General features: G+C 45.0%; 1 protein-coding gene across 1 annotated transcript; it reads right to left on the reverse strand.

Annotated features, from left to right (window-relative positions):
- Window positions 1-668: 668 nt before the first annotated feature.
- Window positions 669-12035, reverse strand: TM4SF1 (transmembrane 4 L six family member 1). Its single transcript, XM_055321379.1, has 5 exons — window positions 11813-12035; window positions 6690-6779; window positions 6454-6599; window positions 3397-3577; window positions 669-1531 (listed from the first exon to the last, which is right to left on the reverse strand). The coding sequence occupies exons 1-5, from the start codon at window positions 11987-11989 to the stop codon at window positions 1517-1519; spliced, it is 609 nt and encodes a 202-aa protein (XP_055177354.1). The 5' UTR covers window positions 11990-12035; the 3' UTR covers window positions 669-1516.
- Between the last annotated feature and the right edge of the window lie 11634 nt (window positions 12036-23669).

Consider the following 23669-nt stretch of genomic DNA (forward strand, 5'->3'; position numbering starts at 1 on the left):
TCTTTGGTCTGGAGGACACGACAGGGCACCTTGCACACAGGAGAAGCTCTGCTATCCAACAGCCTGAGCAGCTTCTTTATTAATTTGTCTATTGCCTAGCCCCATAAACACCCAGAGCAGAAAACTTCTGAAGACAAGTCTCAATAGATCAAGGGATCCTGTCTCTTAAAAGAGCCTAACTCTGTACAATAGATAGAAAATATCAAGGGAGAAAATATCTGTTGCCCTCCCCAGGAACCTGATGCTTGGAGCAGCCAGTAGAAAGGAACTTTGCCAAAGTGGTATGATGACCCCAAGGGAAGGCAGAGCAACAACAATGTAGGGAAAGCAGAGAAAGGGGACAAGGGAGACAAAATAGGGTAAAAACCCAGACCCAGAAGACACGAAGCCCCAACAAATAGGGGCTACACAACCTGCAGGCTGGGGGAAAGAGGAGGAACTTTGTTTTTATTTTTTAAAGATTTTTCTTTATTTATTCATGAGAGACACAGAGAGAGAGGCAGAGACACAAGCAGAGGGAGAAGCAGGCTCCCCGCGGGGAGCCCCATGTGGGACTCAATCCCAGGACCCCGGGATCACGCCCTGAGCTGAAGGCAGATGTTCAACCACTGAGCCACCCAGGTTCCCCAAGTGGAGGAACTTTAAATAAAGGACGATGAAACAGGGGAAAACGTAGCAGTGGATATTTATTTTGTTGTATTTCAACCATCAAGTTTTGGGGCTGTTTCCTCATGGTCCTCCTGCCCTCCCTCCCCCTCCCCCATTTTCACATAATGTTGATAAAACTGCTTTATTCCATTTCCCATCTTTTTTTTTTTTTCTCCAATCCTCCAGGCCTTCTTCTTTTTAAATACGTGATCCTTAGTGCTTGTCTTCAAAGGACAAAAAGTTTTCCACCTGTCAGAGAGAGTTAGGATCTGGCAATACTCTTGGCAACCTTGCTTGTGTTGACTCCTTCATTTAGCTCAGGGCACTCTCAACCGGCCCTCCAGCTCTGGGCAAGTGTCTCTCTCACAAAACACGGAACAGTTCAAAAAGGCCTCTTGTTAGAGATTTGCAGGCATATGAATGGGAAATACCATATAAACAGTGAAAAAAACACGTCTTTTCAAGTTGTTGGATTTTCTCCTTCATGGTTTTAAAAAAGGCCACTTAGAAATCTTTCATTTAATAAACCCTTGCACATATAGTAGTAATCAGGAACGCGATATTTATCCCTACAACGCTTCTCAAAAACATTACTCAGGCCAGCATTTACCTCAGCTACCCTGAGAACCGACCGTCATTCAGTCTATTAATTTACTTAATTTATTTTCTCTATCCTAAGAAAAAGGTTTGTTTGCTACGCTCAAACACTGACATCACATGAAGATGCCGGTCTTTATACACATTTATAAAAGTAGACTAATGTGCAGTATGATACACTGGTACAAAGTTTTACAAATTAATACAAGTCAAATATATAAATTAAAAACGAAATAGAGGAAGGTTGTGGTGCTGTCCTGGGGTGGTTCTTTTAGCAGTCATATCGCTGTAAAGAAAATGAGATAGGCATTAGGTTACCATCAGGCTAAACAGACAACAATGCCATTTTAGTCCTAAAAATTCCTGTTTGAAGCAAACATAAAGCGGGCTGATGTCAACTTCAGCTGAGAGCGTAGACAATGCCCATGAGATGTTGCCTAAACAAACCACACTCCACTGTCCTCTCTGAGAAGCTGCAGGAAACGGCCATGGAAAAGGCAGCTTCCTGGTGGTGGTTGGTTGGCTCTGAATGTGTTTGGGGTAGGTTTTTAATCTCAAGGATTTAAGAGATAATGCCATGGGAGTTTCACCCAGGAGTGGGCGGGATGTGGGTTACCTTCCCAATTCAATGCTACCAAGTTACAGACTTGACTCATCTACACTAAAAACCCTGCCCTCTGAAAGTGTCTTTTGTCTTAAAAATAAAGGTAGCAGATCTGCATGGCATGTCTGAGAAGCAGACATGCCTACTGTGACTCAGATGGGAAGCCCAGGGGGACTGTTTGCTCCCCTTCCCCACTCAGAGAGGAGGGTCACTCTGCCAAACTACTACAGCAACTGCGGTCATTGACGTATTACACTTGTTCCCAAGATGCACAAGTGCTGATGACCAGCGGGGCCTCCCCTAATTTAATCTCTGCCTTGTAAGAAATTCAAGGCTAAAGATAAATTACAGTAGGAGAATTCTGAGATTCTTCTCTGCCTCTCCCCACCATATTGCCTGGAAACAACTTCATACTGAAGGGTTCCCACTGTGCTGTTTTCATGGAAATTTGGCAGGCTCCCAAAGGAAATTATTAATCTTGCTGTACTTGCCTGATAAGGAAAACCAGATTTTTATTTTAACCCTTCCTCAAAAGTTCTAGAAAGTTTCCATTTATTTCCAGCAAGGCTTTTCATGGTAGGAATGGGCTTTCAGTTTTCATTAGGTTTTGTCTTATTTTAAAAGAAAGTTAAGAGACCTCAAACCAAGGGGGTAAATGACTAGGCAAATATAAATTAGGTGTCTGTTTACCTAATCCTGTTTTACAGAATAATGCATAAAACAAACCCTCTGAAATTCAACCAAAACTGAACTTCCATCAATTCATTAATACACGGGTTTTTTTTTAGGAGGATATAGAAACAAGAACTTTCCCTGCTACTAACAAATGCATACTTCTTTCTGAATTCTTATCCCCAGGAAACAAGTGTTTCCTGGTTTTCTTCCACCTTGAAAGGCTTTTCGCAAGCTGCTATTCAAAGATTACTAGTGATTCTCTGTGCTTAGTTCTTTGGGCATTTTTGTGATTCTCTGTTGAGAAAGAATCGTAAAAGAAAAAAAAAAAAATCCAACAGAACAGCAAGTATTGCATACAGATTAAGAGCAGGAGCGGCATAAAATGACCCAGAGTTTGAAGCCTGCTTCTTCCAGACTAGATGATCTTAAACATATGCTTAATCTCTGACCCATGGTCTCATCTGAAAGGGGAGTTTAGCTCAGTGCCCCAGTGCAATGAATGTTGACTACTATTTGTGTAATACTAGTTGGGAACATGAGAGCAAGCAAAGTTGTATCTCTTTGGCCAGAGCAGGGGTAGTGAAAGAGGCCATGACTTTGCTCATGAGGGGACACTTTGTCTATAGGCAGCATTTCCCCCCCCCCCCCCCACAGAGCCAACTACAAAAAATAGAAAGGTACCCAGTGACTATGACACTCAAGGAAGCATATTACTGAGAGCAAAACTGAATGCTGTAAATGCTTTGCCACAAAGATGATGTAGGAAGAAATGCTTTTTGCCTTTTTTTTTTTATTTATGATGAAAACAATGGTGTATTATAGTAATTGAAGACCCCAGGGCCAGGCTATGACATTTTCACACAGGTTCTTACCTGTCGGCGAGAACAGCAATAGCCACATATTCCTCCTATCATTCCATTTATTATTTGAATGAGACACAAGATGAATTCAATTCCACCGAGGGCCAAGAGGATAGAAAACAGAGAGACATTCCATTCTACAACATGTTTGGGTTCAATGCACTGGGACCATGTGGAGGTATCCAGAAGGTACCTGTGGATAAAAAAAGAAACTTCTAACACATGACCACACCTAATGGGTTGTATGAGTTACTTTTTGTGTGGTGCTTTTTTGTTCAGAAAAAAAGAAATGAATTCATTCATTGGCTCGTATCAACTTTTTTCTAGTCCGAGTCATTGCACAAAGTTAGAAATTTAGCCCAGATCTTATTGCAATGACAAACATAATATTCAACAAAGATTGCTGAGCATGCAGTGTGAGTCAGACATCAAGCCAGGGCTGGGAATATAATGGTGAGCATGGCATGGGCTTTGCCTTGGAAGAACAGAGCGTCTATGGGAGGAGATAATACGCAATCACAATACACCAGGTGTGAGGAAGGGCATCTAACCTCGGCCAGGAAGATACCTGCTTGTGTAACTATTCCACAAGTCTGAGCTCCATAAAGCTAGGAACCAGACCTGTCATCATTGTATGTATAAACCCTAGACCCGTATCTGGCACATAGTAGGGACTCAACACTTTTAAAAGTAATTGAATGATAAATAATCTGAAGTCACTTTGTGAAATGTTAGCAAACCATGCTGAAGTCACATATGACTACACACACACACGTACACACACATACATACAAGTCATATACATTATATGTGACTTAAGAGATTTTCTGAGTACCTGAATATTCTTATAGTCTAATAAATTCTCTCTCTGATTACTCTCTTAGAATCTCAGCCTTTGCGACATCATAAAGCATTTGGATTCTTAATGAAATACGATTCAATCATGTGGGAAAATCTACAATTGACTTAATTCCACAAAGAGGTCTGGTATAACTCTTTTCTTATCAGGTTTTCCCCAAGCAGCAGAACAAAAGGGCTTGGAATTAGAGACCTAACTTTGAATGGTTCATTGAGCCGATCAGAAATTCAATTTGTTGATTAAAAAAAAAGAACTCTGTCCTTATGACCCTGTCTTTGAGCATATCAGTGAGGGGAATAATTGTAATTGTAGGACACAATGTAAAAAAACTCTTTGGCCTCACTTGCCTATTGAGCAATTAATCACTGGCTTGTGACCATTAGTTATTTCCCATACTGAAATCCTTGGACAGGTTGAAGTGACGAATGAGATGGAAGCGGAAGGTTTCTTACAGAAGCTGGGGTGGGTCATGGAAGGGGCGTATACTCAAACAGCTGTAAACATGTTTAGAAATACTCTCGCTCCTCCTTGCATTCTAGTTGCACTCATCATGATCTCTTTTAGAGATGGGCTTGTGCAGTAGTTTCGTATGTTTGTGCATACGTGAATAACCAATCTCTACTAGTACATTCAGTGTGTTCTGAACCAAGTTGAATCACGATCAATAACAATTTTGACCATTGAAATTTCAAACCCCTCCAAGTGCTCATTTTCCTTTCCTTCCTCCTTTAGAGGCTACCTAGAGCTGTATTCGTTGTAAGTCAGGAAATAATATTAACAGCTAACAGAGGCCATGCTCAGAGTGTGTCAGCTTCTGTGACAAATCCATTTTTTGACTCATTAATCCTCCTGACAACTGCCCCTGGTTTTATTTTACAGATGAAGTAACTAAGAAGCACAGAGCTCAGGCCACTTTTTCCTGGTTGCTGAGGGAGAAATGCAGAGCTGGGATGGAATCCAGGTCCATGTAATTTCGTGTTCATGATTTATGAACTCACTATATGCTATACAACTCATGGGAGACAGTATTAACATAAAGGCAATCGAAACTCATTATTCACAGTATTTTCACTCATGAACCTCATAACTAAACTTTTCAAAATTCAGAGAAAGATGTCATTCATTTGTCTTCACATGTATCAGTTTCTATCAGCTCTTTGTTTTTTTCTCAATAATGGATAAGAAGCATCAACATAAAATAACAGAGCTTAAATTATCCTGATTTTAAAGTTCTGGATAAGACCTGTCTTACAGGGATCCCTGGGTGGCTCAGCAGTTTAGCACCTGCCTTCAGGCCAGGGCATGATCCTGGAGTCCCGGGATCGAGTCCCTCATCGGGCTCCCTGCATGGAGCCTGCTTCTCCCTCTGTCTCTCTCTCTCTCTCTCTCTCTGTCTCTCATGAATAAATAAAATCTTAAAAAAAAAAAAAAAGACCTGTCTTATAGAGTCTGATCACTTTATTTATTTTTTTTATTTATTTATGATAGTCACAGAGAGAGAGAGAGAGGCAGAGACACAGGCAGAGGGAGAAGCAGGCTCCATGCACCGGGAGCCTGATGTGGGATTCGATCCCGGGTCTCCAGGATCGCGCCCTGGGCCAAAGGCAGGCACCAAACCGCTGCGCCACCCAGGGATCCCGAGTCTGATCACTTTAAATAAAGTGTTTGTTGTATATAGTTATTATATGTGAGTGTGTGTATGGGATTAATATGATCTACCATGGGCTTCGGTTAAAATCATACACTTTCCATCCATATTATGTAGGGATTCCATAATATTTTCTTACAAAATAGTAAAATCAGCTAATTGTTCTGGTATAGTGGACACACTGTATGAGCACAAACTATTACAGCCAGGCTGCCTGGGTTCATATCTTGCCTGGGTTCACATGGATAGTCCTTCTTAGCAATGTGATTTTGAATAAGTTCCTTCCAATTCTTGTGCCTCCTTTTCCTCATCTGTAAAATGGGAGTAATAGTGGAAGTCACCTCACAGGGTATCATGAGGGCTGACTCAGGGAATCCATTAAAAAGCACTTAGAGCTTCTCCAGGTCAGGGATCCATGCTCTGACACCACCGCCTGGTCCTGAGTCAGTGCAAAGACTGAGGTTGAGTGGATGGATGCACGGATGACTGTGCCTTTCCACCTTGATGGGTTTGCCACTATACCATATGGTGGATGAGAACGTGTGGCCAATAGGGAACTTACTGTCCATCAGTGTTGGCGAAGGTGTAGTTCCACTGGCCATGAGAATTAAGACATAGTGGTCCTTCCGCCAAGCCCAGGGCTGCCACGATGACGCAGTAGCCAGATCCTGCGATTCCAATCAGAGCAGCCAGTACAGAAGAAAGCATCTGGGGAGAGAAAAAAGAGTGGAAGTGAGGCCAGAGTGGCCCTGGCCACCTCCCAGGGACCATTTCCACCACCGGGGCTGGAGGACCTACCGCACATCTCTTGCCACAGTTTTCATGGCCACAGCAGCCACAGCAGTCGTCCTCTTCCAGGCCGATGAACACAAATGCCGGCAGGAACATCTGGTTTGAAAACAGGCATTAAAGTCACTGCCTTTCCCTAGATCAAAGCCTGTGCTGAGGATCAGGCTGGCATTTTTTGGTAGAACAGATTTCTTTCTGACAGGATGAATAGCTTTGGGTTAGCTTCACCACATATCTGAAAGAATGTTAAATTATGAGAACAAAACCCCTCTAAGTGGAGTACCTGCTTGTTTGCATGTAATGTGCCAGAGCAGTCTTTAGGGTGAGGATTCAAACAGTAACCTATAAATGTGTTTCTTCCATGAGAGTTGATAGCACAGTCCCAGCGGGAACTCTGCTTTGAAACTCTTAAACTGTCATTAAATCTGACTTTTCTTCCCCCTTGTAAAACCTTGATGATACTAACAGTCTGATAGAATAACCGAAACTTTTTTGTAAAGGGGAGAGATGGAGACACCCTATAATAAAGCTGAACTTCTTCTTTGATGATACGATTGTATAGCTGTCCCTTCACAGTAAAGCTCTTTAAATAAAATAAGTATGAAATACTCTAAGTTTGCGATCCAAAGAAGCCTAAGCAGGTGTGATGTTAGAATCAGGACAAACGATTATCTGAAAATGATGACAATGCTCCATAATAATGCATTAAATTTAAATGTTTTAAATGTTCTCTTGACCAAGAGAAATATTCTGTGTGGTATGAACAACTCCATAAAAAAGTCTTTTTTGAATTCTCAATCCTAGCAATTCCAGGGGCAAACTCGCGTTTGTCCACATTCTTTCCATGCTGTGGTTGAAGCTAATACTTTCGGCTCCCAGGTTGGCAGGCAAATTCCTCTCGCTTCAATTAAAAACAAACCTTGGAAAAAACAACACATTCCACTGTTAGCTTCAGACCCTGATCTGCTCCTAACTGTAGGATTTTTTTCCCTAGGCACCACACCCAGGATTACATAAAGGAGAAAATTTATAGTTCTTTCTAAATAGCAATACACTAATGATTTATGATCATTTCCATCACAGATGCTGGAGAATAAACAGCAGAGAATCTAAATCCAAAACTCCGTTGATTTAGACAGAACTGGCGGCGTCCTCCCAGCTCCCCAGAGCAGATGCTAAATGCCTACCTACCCTGGTACGAGAAACTCTATAGTCTCTCAATCTGATTTGAAAGCTATACCTGTTTTCTAGCTGTAAAGTAAGACAGCAAAGCCGCAAGGTAGTTCACTGCGAGTTGAAACAGGATTTTGTAAAACGTCTAATAAAATCAATACACCAGACCCATGTCTCGCTTTGTGTGATCTGCATTCAAAAGAAGGGACAAAAATCACTGGATTTGGAAACAGGCAGTGTGGATTTTGTAAGACGTCTAATAAAATCAACACTCTAGCCCTACCTCGTTTTCTATGTAATCTGCATCCAAAAGAAAGGACAAAAAAGGGAGGGGGGGTTCAAAAATCACTGGATTTGGAAACAGGCAATGTGGATTTTGTAAGATGTGTAATAAAATCAACACGCTAGCCCTACTTTGCTTTCCGTAATCTGCATTCAAAAGAAGGGACAAAAATCAGTGAATTTGGAAACAGGCAGTGTGGATTTTGTAAGACGTCTAATAAAATCAACACGCTAGCCCTACCACACTTTCTATGTAACCTGCATTCAAAAGAGGGGAAGAAGAAGACGCAGATGAAGACGAAGACGAAGACGAAGAAGAAGAAGAAGAAGAAGGAGGAGGAGGAGGAGGAGGAGGAGGAGAATGAGGAGAAGGAAGGAGAAGGAGAAGAAGGGGAAGAAGGGGAAGAAGAGGAAGAAGAGGAAGAAGGAGAGGAAGGAGAGGAAGAAGAAGAAGGAGGAGGAGGAGGAGAAAGAGAAGAAGAAGGAGAAGAAGAGGAAGAAGGAGAGGAAGGAGAGGAACAAGAAGAAGAAGAAGAAGGAGGAGAAGAAGGAGAAGGAGGAGAAGGAGAAGGAGGAGAAGGAGAAGGAAGGAGAAGGAGGAGGAAGAGGAGGAGGAGGAGGAGGAGAAGGAAGGAGGAGAAGAAGGGGAAGAAGAGGAAGAAGAGGAGGAAGGAGAGGAAGAAGAAGAAGAAGGAGGAGGAGGAGAAAGAGAAGAAGAAGGAGAAGAAGAGGAAGAAGGAGAGGAAGGAGAGGAACAAGAAGAAGGAGGAGGAGGAGGAGAAGGAGAAGGAGGAGAAGGAGAAGGAAGGAGAAGGAGAAGAAGGGGAAGAAGAGGAAGAAGAGGAGGAAGGAGAGGAAGAAGAAGAAGGAGGAGGAGGAGGAGAAAGAGAAGAAGAAGGAGAAAAGAAGAAAAGGAAAAGAAGAAGAAAAGGAAAAGAAGAAGAAGAAGAAGAAGAAGAAGAAGAAGAAGAAGAAGAGGAGGAGGAGGAGTAGAGACCAAAATCGCTGGATTTGGAAACAGGAGAAGAAGAAAAGAAGAAAAGGAAAAGAGGAAGAAAAGGAAAAGAAGAAGAAGAAGAGGAGGAGGAGGAGAAGGAGGAAGGGGGGGAGGAGGAGGAGGAGGAGGAGAGACCAAAATCGCTGGATTTGGAAACAGGAGAAGAAGAAGAAAAGAAGAAAAGGAAAAGAAGAAGAAAAGGAAAAGAAGAAGAAGAAGAAGAAGAAGAAGAAGAAGAAGAAGAAGAAGAAGAAGAAGGGGAGGAGGAGGAGGAGGAGGAGGAGGAGGAGGAGGAGGAGGAGAGACCAAAATCGCTGGATTTGGAAACAGGAGAAGAAGAAGAAAAGAAGAAAAGGAAAAGAAGAAGAGAAGGAAAAGAAGAAGAGAAGAAGAAGAAGGAAGAGGAGGAGGAGGAGGAGGAGAGACCAAAATCACTGGATTTGGAAACAGGCAGTGTGGATTTTGTAAGACGTCTAATAAAATCAACACTCTAGCCCTACCTCGTTTTCTATGTAATCTGCATCCAAAAGAAAGGACAAAAAAGGGAGGGGGGGTTCAAAAATCACTGGATTTGGAAACAGGCAATGTGGATTTTGTAAGATGTGTAATAAAATCAACACGCTAGCCCTACTTTGCTTTCCGTAATCTGCATTCAAAAGAAGGGACAAAAATCAGTGAATTTGGAAACAGGCAGTGTGGATTTTGTAAGACGTCTAATAAAATCAACACGCTAGCCCTACCACACTTTCTATGTAACCTGCATTCAAAAGAGGGGAAGAAGAAGACGCAGATGAAGACGAAGAAGAAGAAGAAGGAGGAGGAGGAGGAGAAGGAGAAGGAGGAGAAGGAAGGAGAAGGAGAAGAAGGGGAAGAAGGGGAAGAAGAGGAAGAAGAGGAAGAAGGAGGAGGAGGAGGAGAAAGAGAAGAAGAAGGAGAAGAAGGAGAGGAAGGAGAGGAACAAGAAGAAGAAGGAGGAGGAGAAGGAGAAGGAAGGAGAAGGAGGAGGAAGAGGAGGAGGAGGAGGAGAAGGAAGGAGGAGAAGAAGGGGAAGAAGGGGAAGACGAGGAGGAAGGAGAGGAAGAAGAAGGAGGAGGAGGAGGAGAAAGAGAAGAAGAAGGAGAAGAAGAGGAAGAAGGAGAGGAAGGAGAGGAACAAGAAGAAGGAGGAGGAGAAGGAGAGAAGGAAGGAGAAGGAGAAGAAGGGGAAGAAGAGGAAGAAGAGGAGGAAGGAGAGGAAGAAGAAGAAGGAGGAGGAGGAGAAAGAGAAGAAGAAGAAGAAGGAGAAAAGAAGAAAAGGAAAAGAAGAAGAAAAGGAAAAGAAGAAGAAGAAGAAGAAGAAGAAGAAGAAGAAGAAGAAGAGGAGGAGGAGGAGGAGGAGGAGGAGGAGGAGGAGGAGGAGGAGAGACCAAAATCGCTGGATTCGGAAACAGGAGAAGAAGAAGAAAAGAAGAAAAGGAAAAGAAGAAGAGAAGAAGAAGGAGGAGGAGGAGGAGGAGGAGGAGGAGGAGGAGGAGGAGGAGGAGAGACCAAAATCGCTGGATTCGGAAACAGGCAGCGTGGATTTTGCAAGACGTCTAATAAAATCAACACGCTAGCCCTACCACACTTTCTATGTAACCTGCATTCAAAAGAGGGGAAGAAGAAGACGCAGATGAAGACGAAGAAGAAGAAGAAGGAGGAGGAGGAGGAGAAGGAGAAGGAGGAGAAGGAAGGAGAAGGAGAAGAAGGGGAAGAAGGGGAAGAAGAGGAAGAAGAGGAAGAAGGAGGAGGAGGAGGAGAAAGAGAAGAAGAAGGAGAAGAAGGAGAGGAAGGAGAGGAACAAGAAGAAGAAGGAGGAGGAGAAGGAGAAGGAAGGAGAAGGAGGAGGAAGAGGAGGAGGAGGAGGAGAAGGAAGGAGGAGAAGAAGGGGAAGAAGGGGAAGACGAGGAGGAAGGAGAGGAAGAAGAAGGAGGAGGAGGAGGAGAAAGAGAAGAAGAAGGAGAAGAAGAGGAAGAAGGAGAGGAAGGAGAGGAACAAGAAGAAGGAGGAGGAGAAGGAGAGAAGGAAGGAGAAGGAGAAGAAGGGGAAGAAGAGGAAGAAGAGGAGGAAGGAGAGGAAGAAGAAGAAGGAGGAGGAGGAGAAAGAGAAGAAGAAGAAGAAGGAGAAAAGAAGAAAAGGAAAAGAAGAAGAAAAGGAAAAGAAGAAGAAGAAGAAGAAGAAGAAGAAGAAGAAGAAGAAGAAGAAGAAGAAGAGGAGGAGGAGGAGGAGGAGGAGGAGGAGGAGGAGGAGGAGAGACCAAAATCGCTGGATTCGGAAACAGGAGAAGAAGAAGAAAAGAAGAAAAGGAAAAGAAGAAGAGAAGAAGAAGGAGGAGGAGGAGGAGGAGGAGGAGGAGGAGGAGGAGGAGGAGAGACCAAAATCGCTGGATTCGGAAACAGGCAGCGTGGATTTTGCAAGACGTCTGATAAAATCAACACGCTAGCCCTACCTCCCTTTCTGTGTAACCTGCATTCAAAAGAGGGCGCAGAAGACGAAGAAGAAGAGGAGGAGAAGGAGCCGAGGAGCCCAGGATCTCCGGGTCGGGAGGGCGGCGGCGGGGCCCTGCGAGGCGCGCGGCGGACCTGCCCGGGCCCCTGCGCCCGCCCCCCGCGCCCGCCCCCTGCGCTGCGCCCCGCGGGCTCGGCCCGGCCGCCCCGACTCACCAGCGCGCCCCCTCCCGCGAGGCCGGAGAAGAACCACACGAAGCGGCTGAGGTGGCCCTCGGAGGCGTATCGGGTCTCCGCGTTGGGGAAGTAGAGCAGGACGTTGGCCACGACGCAGAGGACCGCCAGCCACAGCAGCGAGTGGCCGGCGCAGCGCGCGCACCCGCGGGGACACATGGCGCGCCCGGCTCGGGCCGCGGCGGGGCCGGGGTGCTCGGGGCGCTGCCGGCGCTGCCGGCGCTGCCAGCGCTGCCGCCGCCTCTTAAGTGCCGGCCCGCGCGGGCGGCGAGCTGCGCGGCGGTCATTGGTCCTGGGCTCGGGCGGGGCGGGGCGGGGCGGGGCGGGGCGGGGGGAGCATCCCGCAGGAGCCCCGGGCCTGCACCTGCGCCACCAGCCTCGGCCGGAGCCGGGACGCGGGGGCAGCGGCGCCGGCACGGACGCCGCGCTCGGCCACCTGCTGGGGGCGCCCTGGGCCCGGCGCCCCGACGTCACCGCCCCAGGGCCGCCCCGAGCCGCCGCCTGTCCTCGCGTCCCTCGGGCCAGCTTCCCGGGGGGCTGCCCCCGAGGCAAACGTGGCACCAACACAGAGGTGGCGTTCGTGGCCGCAGAGGGCTCAGGCACCCTCGGGACTCCTCAGGGTTGCTCTCAGGCTGGGGTGATGCCCCGGAAGGGCCCCGGGAGGCCTAAAGCATGGGAGGGGACGTTGGGGTTGGGGGGTGGGGTGGGGTGGGGTGGGGGGAGGATGAAACAAAGAAGAAATTTTATTTTTATTTTATTTTTTAAAAGATTTTAGTTATTTATTCATGAGAGAGAGAGAGAGAGAGAGAAAGAGAGAGGCAGAGGGAGAAGCAGGCTCCATGCAGGGAGCCTGATGTGGGACTCGATCCCGGGTCTCCTGGATCAGGCCCTGGGCCCAAGTCAGCGCTAAACCCCTGAGCCACCATGGGCTGCCCCAAAGAAGAAATTTTAAAAAGCTAAAAAAGAAAGGAACAGAAGGGAAAGGGACTTGGCAAGCAGAGCAGGTCGCTAAGGCTGAGAGGACCCAGAATGAGTGGGGAGGCCCGGCTGTTGATCAGGGCTGGGGGTCTCCCTGTGGTCTACACAGCCGGCTCCTGAGCCAGCCTTTGCAGGCTTGCATCTGAAGGCAGGGAAAGGGTGTTAGGCTTCCTTCCTTCCTTCTTTCTTTCTTTCTTTCTTTCTTTCTTTCTTTCTTTCTTTCTTTCTTTCTTTCTTTCTTTTCAAGTTTATTTATTCATTCATTTATGAAAGACAGAGAGAGAGAAAGACCAGCAGAGGCACAGGCAGAGACACAGGCAGAGGGAGAAGCAGGACCCATGCCGGAGCCTAATGTGGGACTCGATCCCAGGTTTCCAGAATCACGCCCTGGGCCAAAGGCAGGCGCTAAACCGTTGAGCCACCCCGGGATCCCCTAGGCTGGCTTTCTTATGTGACTGCCTTGTAAGAGGAGGGGTCGGGCTCCGGGTAAGTTCAGCCCTTGAATAGCGGGGTGTGCAGGCCAGGTTAGACTATGGGAGGACAGGGTGACTGGATGGGGCCAGGACTGGAGGGGCCCCGTCCTCGGCACAGATCAGTGAGTGAGGAGACAAAAGGCCAAAGATGGGGTGTCGTTAGTTTAGAAGAGGAAGGTGAGCAAGCCTGGCGAATCTGGTCGCTCAGGCTGCGGACAGAGTCTGAAGGATTTGAGCCAAAACTGGAGGGCAGGACACATAACCAGATTTGGGGTTAGTCACGCAGACTCCTGGACTGGGAGGAACCAGCTAACAAAGGTGGGGCCGTGATCCAGACTGGCCTGAGGAAGCAGGTGGATGGAAATCTGAGGGTGGCGGGGAGGCCTGGAACCGCCAGCCCACTCAGGTCGAGGCAGGCAGATTTCCACAGGAACGTCAGTCACTCTGTTAGCACCACGCATCCAGCACCCTGGCCTCTGAGACAGGATAATAATAGAACCCACATCACAGAGTTGTGATGCACAAGGTGAGTCAGTGTGTGCAAGGCATGAAGTACCTGGCATTTAGCGATCACTCAATAAATGTCACTTATTGTCACTTACTATTTTCATCAGCCCACTGTGCCAGGCAAGATGTCTCTACTCCCTTGATGTAGGAGGTCTACTTCTCTGGGGTTCCATCACGCCAATACGCAGCGGATCCCTTTATGATCTCTTGTGACTGATTTTTAGACACTGGAGTTCACACAGTGGTATCAAAAGTTCACTTTTACCTCCCTCGTGGCCTCCAGAATCCGCCTCAGTGCACGAATACCTTTGGAAAGAGTGGTCTTTACTTCACCACAGGACTGCAGGCCTTTGAGCACCGGACCCTGGTTCTCAACCCCGTGTTTTGGGTTCACCGTCCCACTGCCCTGTTCTTCCTTCTCGCCATGGTCCACCCCACCCGACTTTGTTACCTTTGCTGAACTCGTCGCTTTTTCCGTGACACCTTCGGCCACAGGCTGGCTCATCACTCCCACCTTGTCCTTGAGCACAGCCCCATCCAGCACCAGTCAGACCACGATACACTAATGTGCATCCTCATCACCGCTCAGGAATAAGTGTTTGCTAAATTCTGCTCAAAGAAATAGGGGAGTTGAAAATGTTCAGTTCTAAGCTTATTTGCTTTAAGTAAAGCAAATGTCTTCTGGAAAGTTAGGCAAAATTGGCACTTGTCACATTTAAATTTTAAAGTGTTCAGCTTTGCCTGTCATTCAGGTGAGGTGAGCAGCTGGTGTGACCTCTTGTGTTGAGCTCTCCTGACCATGTGGTGCGCAGAATGTGGCTTCAAGAATGATTCTAAAAAAAAAAAAAAAGAATGATTCTAGGGGGAACTCCTTTTGATAATATCAAGCACCACAGAAGCAGAGGTTTTAATGTTGGAAGAAACCTCAAGAGAGTAAATGGTTCACCTCCTACTCTTTATGGCCATTTTACAGTTAAATCCACAAGGGTTAAAAACTCTTCCGGGATGCCTGGGTGGCTCAGCGGTTGAGCATCTGCCTTTGGCTCAGATCGTGATCCCCAGGATCCTGGGATCGAGTCCTACATTGGGCTCCCTGCATGGGGCCTGCTTCTCCCTCTGCCTGTGTCTCTGCCTCTGTGTGTGTGTGTGTGTGTGTCTCTCTCTCCCATAAATAAATAAATAAATAAATAAATAAATAAATAAATAAATAAATAAATAACTTTAAAAAATAAATAATATAAATAAAAATAACTCTTCCCATTGTCATCTAGCTAGTGGACAGTGGAAATGGGTTATCTTTAAGAACTAATGCCAATAATCTATGATTCTGTGTGGTTGTGGGATTCTAAGAGGAAGATTTAAACCCAGACTTCCTGTCCCTGGTTGCTTTCTTCCCTCCTCATTGGGAAGCACTCTCACTGGTTTGAACATGAAAGATGTAATGATTCATATATAGTAGCCATAGTCTTTAGAGCTTTTTTGATTACACAACACAAGGGTTTGGGGTGCTGACTCCCCCATACAGTTGAAAATTCACATGTAACTTTTGGCTCCCCAAAATGCTAGTAGTCTACTGTTGAATAATAGCTCGCTGAAAACAAGCAGTCGATTAGCTCATATGTTGTGTGTTGTATGTATTATATACTGTATTCTTATAATAAAGCTAGAGAAAAGAAAATGTCATTAAGAAAATCATAAGGAAGAGAAAATACACTTACAGTAATGTATGGTATTTATCCAAAAATTCTGACTGTAAGTGGACCTATGCAGATCAAACCCGTGGTTTTTTTAAGGGTCAGCTGTCTAAGTAGCATAAGCCAGTTGCAGCTACCTTAACTAAAGGGACATTAATTAAAAACTAAAAGGTAGGGATGCAGATGGGATAATAGGACACATGGACAAGGGGAACCAAACTCCTAGGAAATCCAGAATGTCTTCCCTCTCCACCTCACCTCTTTGTGACTCTTCTCTCCGTAACTACATTCTTCCTAATGCAGATTCATTTCACTCTTGCACAGCCCAAATTCACATTTTTCTCTGTTCAAGAGACCCATCAACCTCAGATTCTAAAGGATGAGAGTTACACTGGACAAGGCTGGGCCGTGCTCACATATGTATGGACTGAATAAATGTGGCTGCTGGGAGCCTTCTCTGCACCCCTGCCGGTGGAGAAGCAGGTGTCCTCAAAGAAAGGTGAGATTTGGACCAGGCCAAGAGGCTGGGAGCTGGACTTTATTAGAAACTATAGCGAGGCAGAGGAAGACACAGACATGGCCAACAAGCACATGAGAAGATGCTCCGCATCACTTGCCATCAGGGAAATACAAATCCAAACCACAACGAGATACCACCTCACACCAGTGAGAATGGGGAAAATTAACAAGGCAGGAAACACCAAATGTTGGAGAGGATGTGGACAAAGGGGAACCCTCCTGCACTGTTGGTGGGAATGTGAACTGGTGCAGCCACTCTGGAAAACTGTGTGGAGGTTCCTCAAAGAGTTAAGAATAGACCTGCCCTACGACCCAGCAATTGCACTGCTGGGGATTTACCCCAAAGATACAGATGCAGTGACATGCCGGGACACCTGCACCCCGATGTTTCTAGCAGCAATGTCCACAATAGCCAAACTGTGGAAGGAGCCTCGGTGTCCATCGAAAGATGATGGATAAAGAAGCTGTGGTCTATGTATACGATGGAATATTCCTCAGCCATTAGAAACGACAAATACCCACCATTTGCTTCGACGTGGATGGAACTGGAGGGTATTATGCTGAGTGAAGTAAGTCAACCGGAGAAGGACAAACATTATATGGTCTCATTCATTTGGGGAATATAAAAAAATAGCGAAAGGGAATAAAGGGGAAAGGAGAAAAAATAAGTGGGAAATATCAGAAAGGGAGACAGAACATGAAAGACTCCTAACTCTGGGAAACGAACTAGGGGTGGTGAAAGGGGAGGTGGGCGGGGGGTGGGGGTGACTGGGTGGCGGGCACTGAGGGGGGCACTTGACGGGATGAGCACTGGGTGTTATTCTATATGTTGGCAAATTGAACACCAATAAAAAATAAATTTATATATAAAAAAGAAACTATAGTGAGGGCCTGCTCCTGCAATAACAGAAAGGCGGAGAGAAGGAGCAGTGGTTGGTAAGTCATCATAGCTACAATCTCCTGGCTCTCTCCTCACTTTAGATTGTAGCTCAATTTATTCTTGGGTTAAATATAAGCTTCTTGACCAACGGTTAAAACGGAGTTCACCTTCACCCTCATTGACCTTTCTCCTCGATGCCCCCATCCCCATCTGGGAGTCCTAGTTCAACATTTCACACCAGTCATCTTATCATACCCTCATCAAACCAGGGAATCTCCCAGGTCTCATTGCCATGTTCAGACAAGGCAGCTCCTGGGATGCCAGCCCCATGGTCTGAAGCCCAAGATGTGGGTCTCGCTGCTCAGAAGGGCTGGCCTGCTCCCTTGACGGGTAGGTGAGCTGAGGGCATCCAGAACATGACTGTGAAGCCAGCACATGAATATTTGTTTTTTAGTTGAATATCTTTTCCTTGAGTTTTGTAATAAAGCCAGGCCTAGGAGATGGTGGAGGGCCTCTGGGATCATCTGAGTCTCAATGGAGAGTGGCCTGTGGGTTTCTCAAACCACACACACTGATTCAGCCCTAGGGAAACCAGGAATCTCTGAGGGTGGGGACAGGAATCTGTATCTTAAGAAAGTTCTCTAAGTGATTCTATTGCACAGCCAAAGTTGAAATCCACTGAGATAGGTGGTCCAACTTCCTAATTTTAGAAAGGAGGCCACTGAGACCTAGAGAGACTAACGTCAGTTGAGAAGAAAAGCCACAGATTAGATGAAACCAAAAACAAACCCTAAAAAATTAAAGCTGACTAATTCACCTGCTTGTGTATTTTGTACCCGGTCAACCACGCGATTCTCTTTGTGATTCTTTCGCTTCCCTGGATCCCAGCTGCCTTTAGGGAGAATAACAAAAAAACTGTTATCCAGTTTCTGTACATGTAGGGGAAGGAAGGGAGGACAATTAAATAGTGTGCAGGATAGACACGTGCCAGTCCTTCCCATGTTGTAATTGAACTTTATGGCTCTCCTGTGTGGACCTGTCTCCAGGTGAGGAAACAGAGACTCAGATGGGGTAAGTATGCGGGCTAAAGTCACAAGGCTGGTGAGTGATGTGCTCTGGATTCCTGCTCACTTCTCTCTGACTCAGACACTCATGTTCTTGCTTCACACATTTGGCTCACTTATACTACTTCACGACATTCTCACTCGTGAAAAATGATCGAAGTAAAGGACTTTTTTGAAAAATATTTATTTGAAAGGTAAAGAAAGGGCAGTCCGGGTGGCTCAGTGGTTTAGCACCGCCTTCAGCCCAGGGCGTGATCCTGGAGACCAGGGATTGAGTCCCATGTCGGGCTCCCTGCAGGGAGCCTGCTTCTCCCTCTGCCTGTGTCTCTGCCTCTCTCTGCATTTCTCTGTGTCTCTCATGGATAAATAAATAAAAGCTTAAAAAAAAAAGAAAAAGAAAGGGAAAGAGAAAGCAAGGGAAGGGACGGAGAGAGAGAGGAGAGAGCATCTCAAGCAGACGTCCTGCTGAGCGTGGGGCCCGACATGGGGGTTCAATCTCACCAGGCTGAGGTCATGACCTGAGCTGAAATTAAGAGTCAGATGCTTAACCACCTGAGCCACCCAGGTGCCCCTAAAGGACTTTTTAATTGACATTTCTGAATAACAGGATTCCAAGACATTAATCATTTGGGTTCTACTTTCATTCAATAAATGATTGTAAGATTAGCCTAGTGTTTTTCAAATGAGAAAACGTTACACTAATGTGAGTTAAATTGTCGGAATTCTGGTGGATGGCACAGTCCTAAGGCTATGGCACTATTCAATAAACTCGGTTTTATTGTAGCAAAGTGGAACGGTCAACAACCAAGATATGAGCACAATTCAAAGTAAAAGAAAATAAAAATTATTTTTTTTCCTACATTTAGTATAGGAAAAAAATACTGAAGCTTATTTTCATTTCCTTTACTCTGGTCTAATGTGCAAAAGAATTTCCCCACTGGCCTTGGACCTTATATAAAATAAACATGCCTTTTTTTCAGAAAGGTTGGGGTGAAACTCCATCCCTCTGGTTCTCATGCCATTTAAAATTCAGCTCCATGGGGCTTCTGTCAGAGGGGAGGCAAGGAACACACCAAAATAAGAAGTGAAGGCAGTTGACTCAGCGCAGAAATTTAGATATCACTTTCTGGGGATCCCTGGTGACAGAGGAGCTTTCGTGTGTGTGTGTGTGTGTGTGTGTGTGTGTGTGTGTGCGCGCGCGCGTTGAGTTCTGAATTTTAAAAAAGAATCTTCTTTTTTTATTTTTTATTTTTATTTATTTTAATGTATTTAAAATAAATTTATTTTCTATTGGCGTTCAATTTGCCAACATACAGAATAACACCCAGTGCTAAAAAAAAAAAAAATCTTCTGCTGTACATTTGTTAGGTCATTTCTATGACTTCAACCCTCTTAGAGACTCAGACCGAAGCAGAAACAAGAGGCAGTGAGAGCGTTCTCCAAGTAACCATGCCAAGTTGGTGAGTTAATACTCCACCTAGACCTCGTGGCCTTGCCACTCTCCATCAAACTGGTTTTTGTGGCTGTCAGTCAAAGGCCAACATGGCACATTTCCCACTGATACTGAATGAGCTGAAAACTGGGGTTACTGTTGATTTTGCCCTAGGGAATTTGACTGAGAAGGGTGTTACAGCAGTGGGGCAACTGAGATCCTGTGTGTGCTGCGTGTGTGTGTGTGTGTGTGTGTGTGTGTGTGTGTGTGAAAGAGACAGACCCAGACACAGAGACAGAGACAGACAGACAAACAGGCAGACAGCAGGGGAACATGATAGATTGGAGTCGGCTACATGATTGCTTCTGGCCAGGGTGGCTGGTTGACCTTACTTCTTACCTCCCTGTTCAGTCTCTGCCTGGCATTGATGGAGGAGAACTGAAGCATTACTGTCCGCGTAAGCATTACCCTAGCAGCTAATATAAACATCTTGCCTCAGATTTCCTCCCCAGAAAGGGAGTTGAGATTCTAACTAGCTGAATCATCTAGTGACAACGCCTTTCATTGTGTTAGGTTACAAAAACACAGTAGTAGCCTACTGTGGGAACCCTGATGGGAAATCCACTCCATTTTCATGTTAAACCACTAGCCTGGCCTGTTGCAGGTTCGACCCAGTCATGAGTTTTCAAGGAAGTGATTTGGAAATTACTTTTTCAGACTTAGAAAGATGAGGGGAAAAAAAAAACTTGAGCAAGAATTGCAAAGTCACTGAAATACCAATTGGAAGCAGAAAAATTATCTGGAATATTTCTAGCACATTTACTCCTGCCCAGTAGGAACCAAATAAGCTTCTTGGGTGGGAGCCTTTAGAATAGCTGTCCCTATGAGTCATTAAATCAGGAATTTGGGGTAGAAATGGGAGTTGTGAGCTGTCTACGGTGGAATGTTATTAAAGCAGGCTGGGGATGTGGAGTCCCTGCTTTGCCTTGCAGCTCCTTTTGCAGACGCAGGTCCTGGCAGCTGTCACTCCCCCTCAAGAGAACACCTGGGAGAATGACTGCAGGGCCTTGTCCTTCTAGACTGCCCTCCTCTTCCACTTTCCTGAGCCCACTCCCTTACCTACTACACCATGTTGCCTCCAGCCTGGGGGGCTTGGTCAGATGAGAGCAAGTGTTGCCACAAGAGTTAATACCATTGTACCTAAAACACACTTAGCACCCAGGTATTGGTTTCTCAACATCATTCCCCAATAACAGGAACCCAGACTCTGTGAAGAAATGGCTGATTCTAGAAGTGAAGCAAGGAAAACACAAGATAATTCTGGACTATTTTGTGCCAGTGTTCTCTGTTCTTTTACATGATGGTCAGTCAGGTCTGGCCATGGAGAAGACAGAAGTTTGGGTAGATTATCTGCACAGTCCTAGAAACAGGAGGTGCAGGGCCACCTGGAAAAAGCACCAGCATGGTTAGGAGGCAGAAGGGGAAGGAGTGAGGAGAGGGCTGAGGCCGCCTTAACTGAAACTTCAAGGGCATGTCAATGCAGGGCTGGCTAAACAATTTAAGACTGGCTAGTTCGAATTGTTTCAGTGAGCTTTCAGCTACAGGCTGGCCCCTCGGTGCCGGGCATCCGGCCCTGAGGTGGTCCAGGCAGAGGAATATTGCTTCCTGGGATCACGGGCCTGAGAAAGGTCTGGCTCTGGATTAGCTAGTTTGTACATCAAAGACATGCTCAAGCCTGGACTTGAGTTGTCTCTCAGGATGACCACTCATCCTCCCAGTACGACCAATTCTTTTTGATTTGATTCTGTTTAGTGTTTCAGGTTAGCATTTTGTTTTGCACTTGAGGCCATTGCAGGTGTTCTCACCACTGATGCTCTAGAAGATGCTCTCTCTCTGATCAAGTTGGGCCCTGCATCCTTTTGCTATGACCTACTAGTCTTTGGTGACTTCTTACTATCTGGTATAACACGTCACACCAGGCTCCTCTTGCACATTTCCTGCCCTAGACCTGGAACTAGTTATTTCTCTAAGGAGCCCTGGATCTTAGAGGAAAAGTATTCTAAAAGCACAAGTTGGGCCCAAGGAAGCATCCGCAGTATCATTGTTCTTGAAATTCCTATACTGGAAGGACACTGGAAAACTGAAGATTCTTCTACCGTTCTTTGAATACTCTTCCGTATTATTTGAATTTTCATCACATGTGTTCATTCTCATCATTCATTTGTTGCATACAAATAATGCATAATTACAGCAATGGAAAAAAAAAAGGCAAAGTAAAAATTCTTCCATACCTTTTCCATGTCACTTCCCTTGCTTTGATAACTGCAGCTATCAAATTTCTGGGACTTCTTTCAGACTTTGTCTTGGACAACATTGTCACCCAAATAAGACCAGTTGCTTGAGGATTCCAGATGCTTCTTTAATGTATTTGGATGACTCAAAGAAACCATAATCTGAGGTAAAACCACAATGGATAAGCAATGTAAATCTTCCCCAGGACCAGCAAATAGAGCCTCCGTGATTAACTCCAGGGGGCGCTGTTTACGTCCCTGTGATTCATGCAGCAACAAACCTGCACCAATACAATAAGCAAAGGAGGGGAACAGATAGGAAGTGCCTCTTAAATATAGGAGAAGCAAGTGTGCCTTTAATAAGACAAACCCAAAATAAAACTACACCAGGATACTATTTTTCATCTCTCAGGTTGGCAAAGACAAAAAATGCTTGCTAACACACCCTCACTCCATGCTGGTGAAGTGCCCGTATTTCTGGTGGTTTGACAATACAGGTTCAATGACAAATGTATCAGTATTTGCTAATTTAAAACACTTCTGGGAATTTACAAATATATACAAATACACTTGAATATTTAGGAAATGATGTCTGCATAAGTCAGACCTTCTTAGTAAGGGCTGCACAGGAACATCTAGGGGATTCATCAAACTCAAACTGTGTTTTTGTTTTCATTAAAATCTAAGTGAAATTTGTCATTTCCTTTAATTATGAAGGCAGGCAAGAAACCACAATAGTATCAGCCTGTGCCTTTGTTACCAGCAAAAATCAGACCTTTTGTGTCATGCTACAGTTGTTGCAAATATTCTGAAATATCACATATGTTCATTTATAGTTTGAAATTAGTCACTAGTCCCACTGTCAGAACTTGGTATTTAACTCCTTAATAACTAAGCACACATATTTTTAAATATCAAATATCAAATATTAAAAAAATATTTTTTAATATTTTGATAACTATATGTCAGAATACTTGGTTTCCTTTTAGTCCTAAGGATTTTATTTCTACATTTGAAAGAGAATGTTGCGATGAGAAGAAACTCATGTAAGTTAAGAACAGAGTAGTTCATTGCATCAGGTATACAATCATAGCAAATGATGGGAAGCCTCCAACAGTGTGAACTGGCTAAATAATATTTGTATATTGCTACAATGGAATGCTCTGCAGCTGCAAAAGAGAATGAGGAATCTATCTAATAAAATGAAATGATACCCCAAATATTGTGAAGACAGTAAAACAGCACGCAGAAGATTTTGTGCAGTGCGCAACTACTTGTATAAAAAGTAAGAGGGGAGGGGATCCCTGGGTGGCTCAGTGGTTTGGCACCTGCCTTTGGCCCAGGACGCGATCCTGGAGTCCTGGAATCGAGTCCCACATCAGGTTCCCAGCATGGAGCCTGCTTCTCCTTCTGCCTGTGTCTCTGCCTCTCTCTCTCTATGTCTATCATGAATAAATAAAAAAATTCAAAAAAATCTTTAAAAAGTGAGAGGGGAGATTATATGATACTAATGCCTATCTCCTATCTCCTATCTCCTATCTCCTACCAATGCCTATAACCTCTGGAAGATAAACAAGCAGCTGGTAATATTGGTGGCCTCCAGGGATGAGACCTGGGTGAGTGGGGGCCTGGAGCATTAGGGAGACTTTTTCCTGATAGACTTCATAGTGCATTTAGTTTTCGAACCTTGTGAATATATAATCTATTCAAAATTGAAATAAAACCTAGCATTTAAAAATCCCTTGTGAGAGTCTGTCAAGGGAATTGCTACACAGCCATGACAGTACTTCTCAAAGCCCGCTTCCCACCCTGCCTTTGGAATCTGACCTGGAGCAAAGCCCTGACAGTTCTATCATTTCAATCCATATCCCCGTCCCAATAAAACATTTTTAATACTTCCTTGGCTCTTGCCTTTCCCTACACCTTTAGCACTTTCTCTTCCAGAAGTAAAATCTAGCCTATTCCAATTCAGTCTTGTCTCCACTTTCACTACATCACAGA

This window comes from Nyctereutes procyonoides, unplaced genomic scaffold (genome assembly GCF_905146905.1).
Source record: "Nyctereutes procyonoides isolate TBG_1078 unplaced genomic scaffold, NYPRO_anot_genome, whole genome shotgun sequence".
NCBI lineage: Eukaryota > Metazoa > Chordata > Mammalia > Carnivora > Canidae > Nyctereutes > Nyctereutes procyonoides.

Excerpts from the sequence above, each read along its gene's own strand:
- TM4SF1 (XM_055321379.1), bottom strand. The coding sequence starts at position 11,989 with ATGTGTCCCCGCGGGTGCGCGCGCTGCGCCGGCCACTCGCTGCTGTGG. Across the intron at positions 6,600-6,689 it reads ACTGTGGCAAGAGATGTGCG|ATGCTTTCTTCTGTACTGGC; the intron begins GTAGGTCCTCCA and ends TTCTCTCCCCAG. Across the intron at positions 3,578-6,453 it reads TTCGCCAACACTGATGGACA|GTACCTTCTGGATACCTCCA; the intron begins GTAAGTTCCCTA and ends TTTTATCCACAG.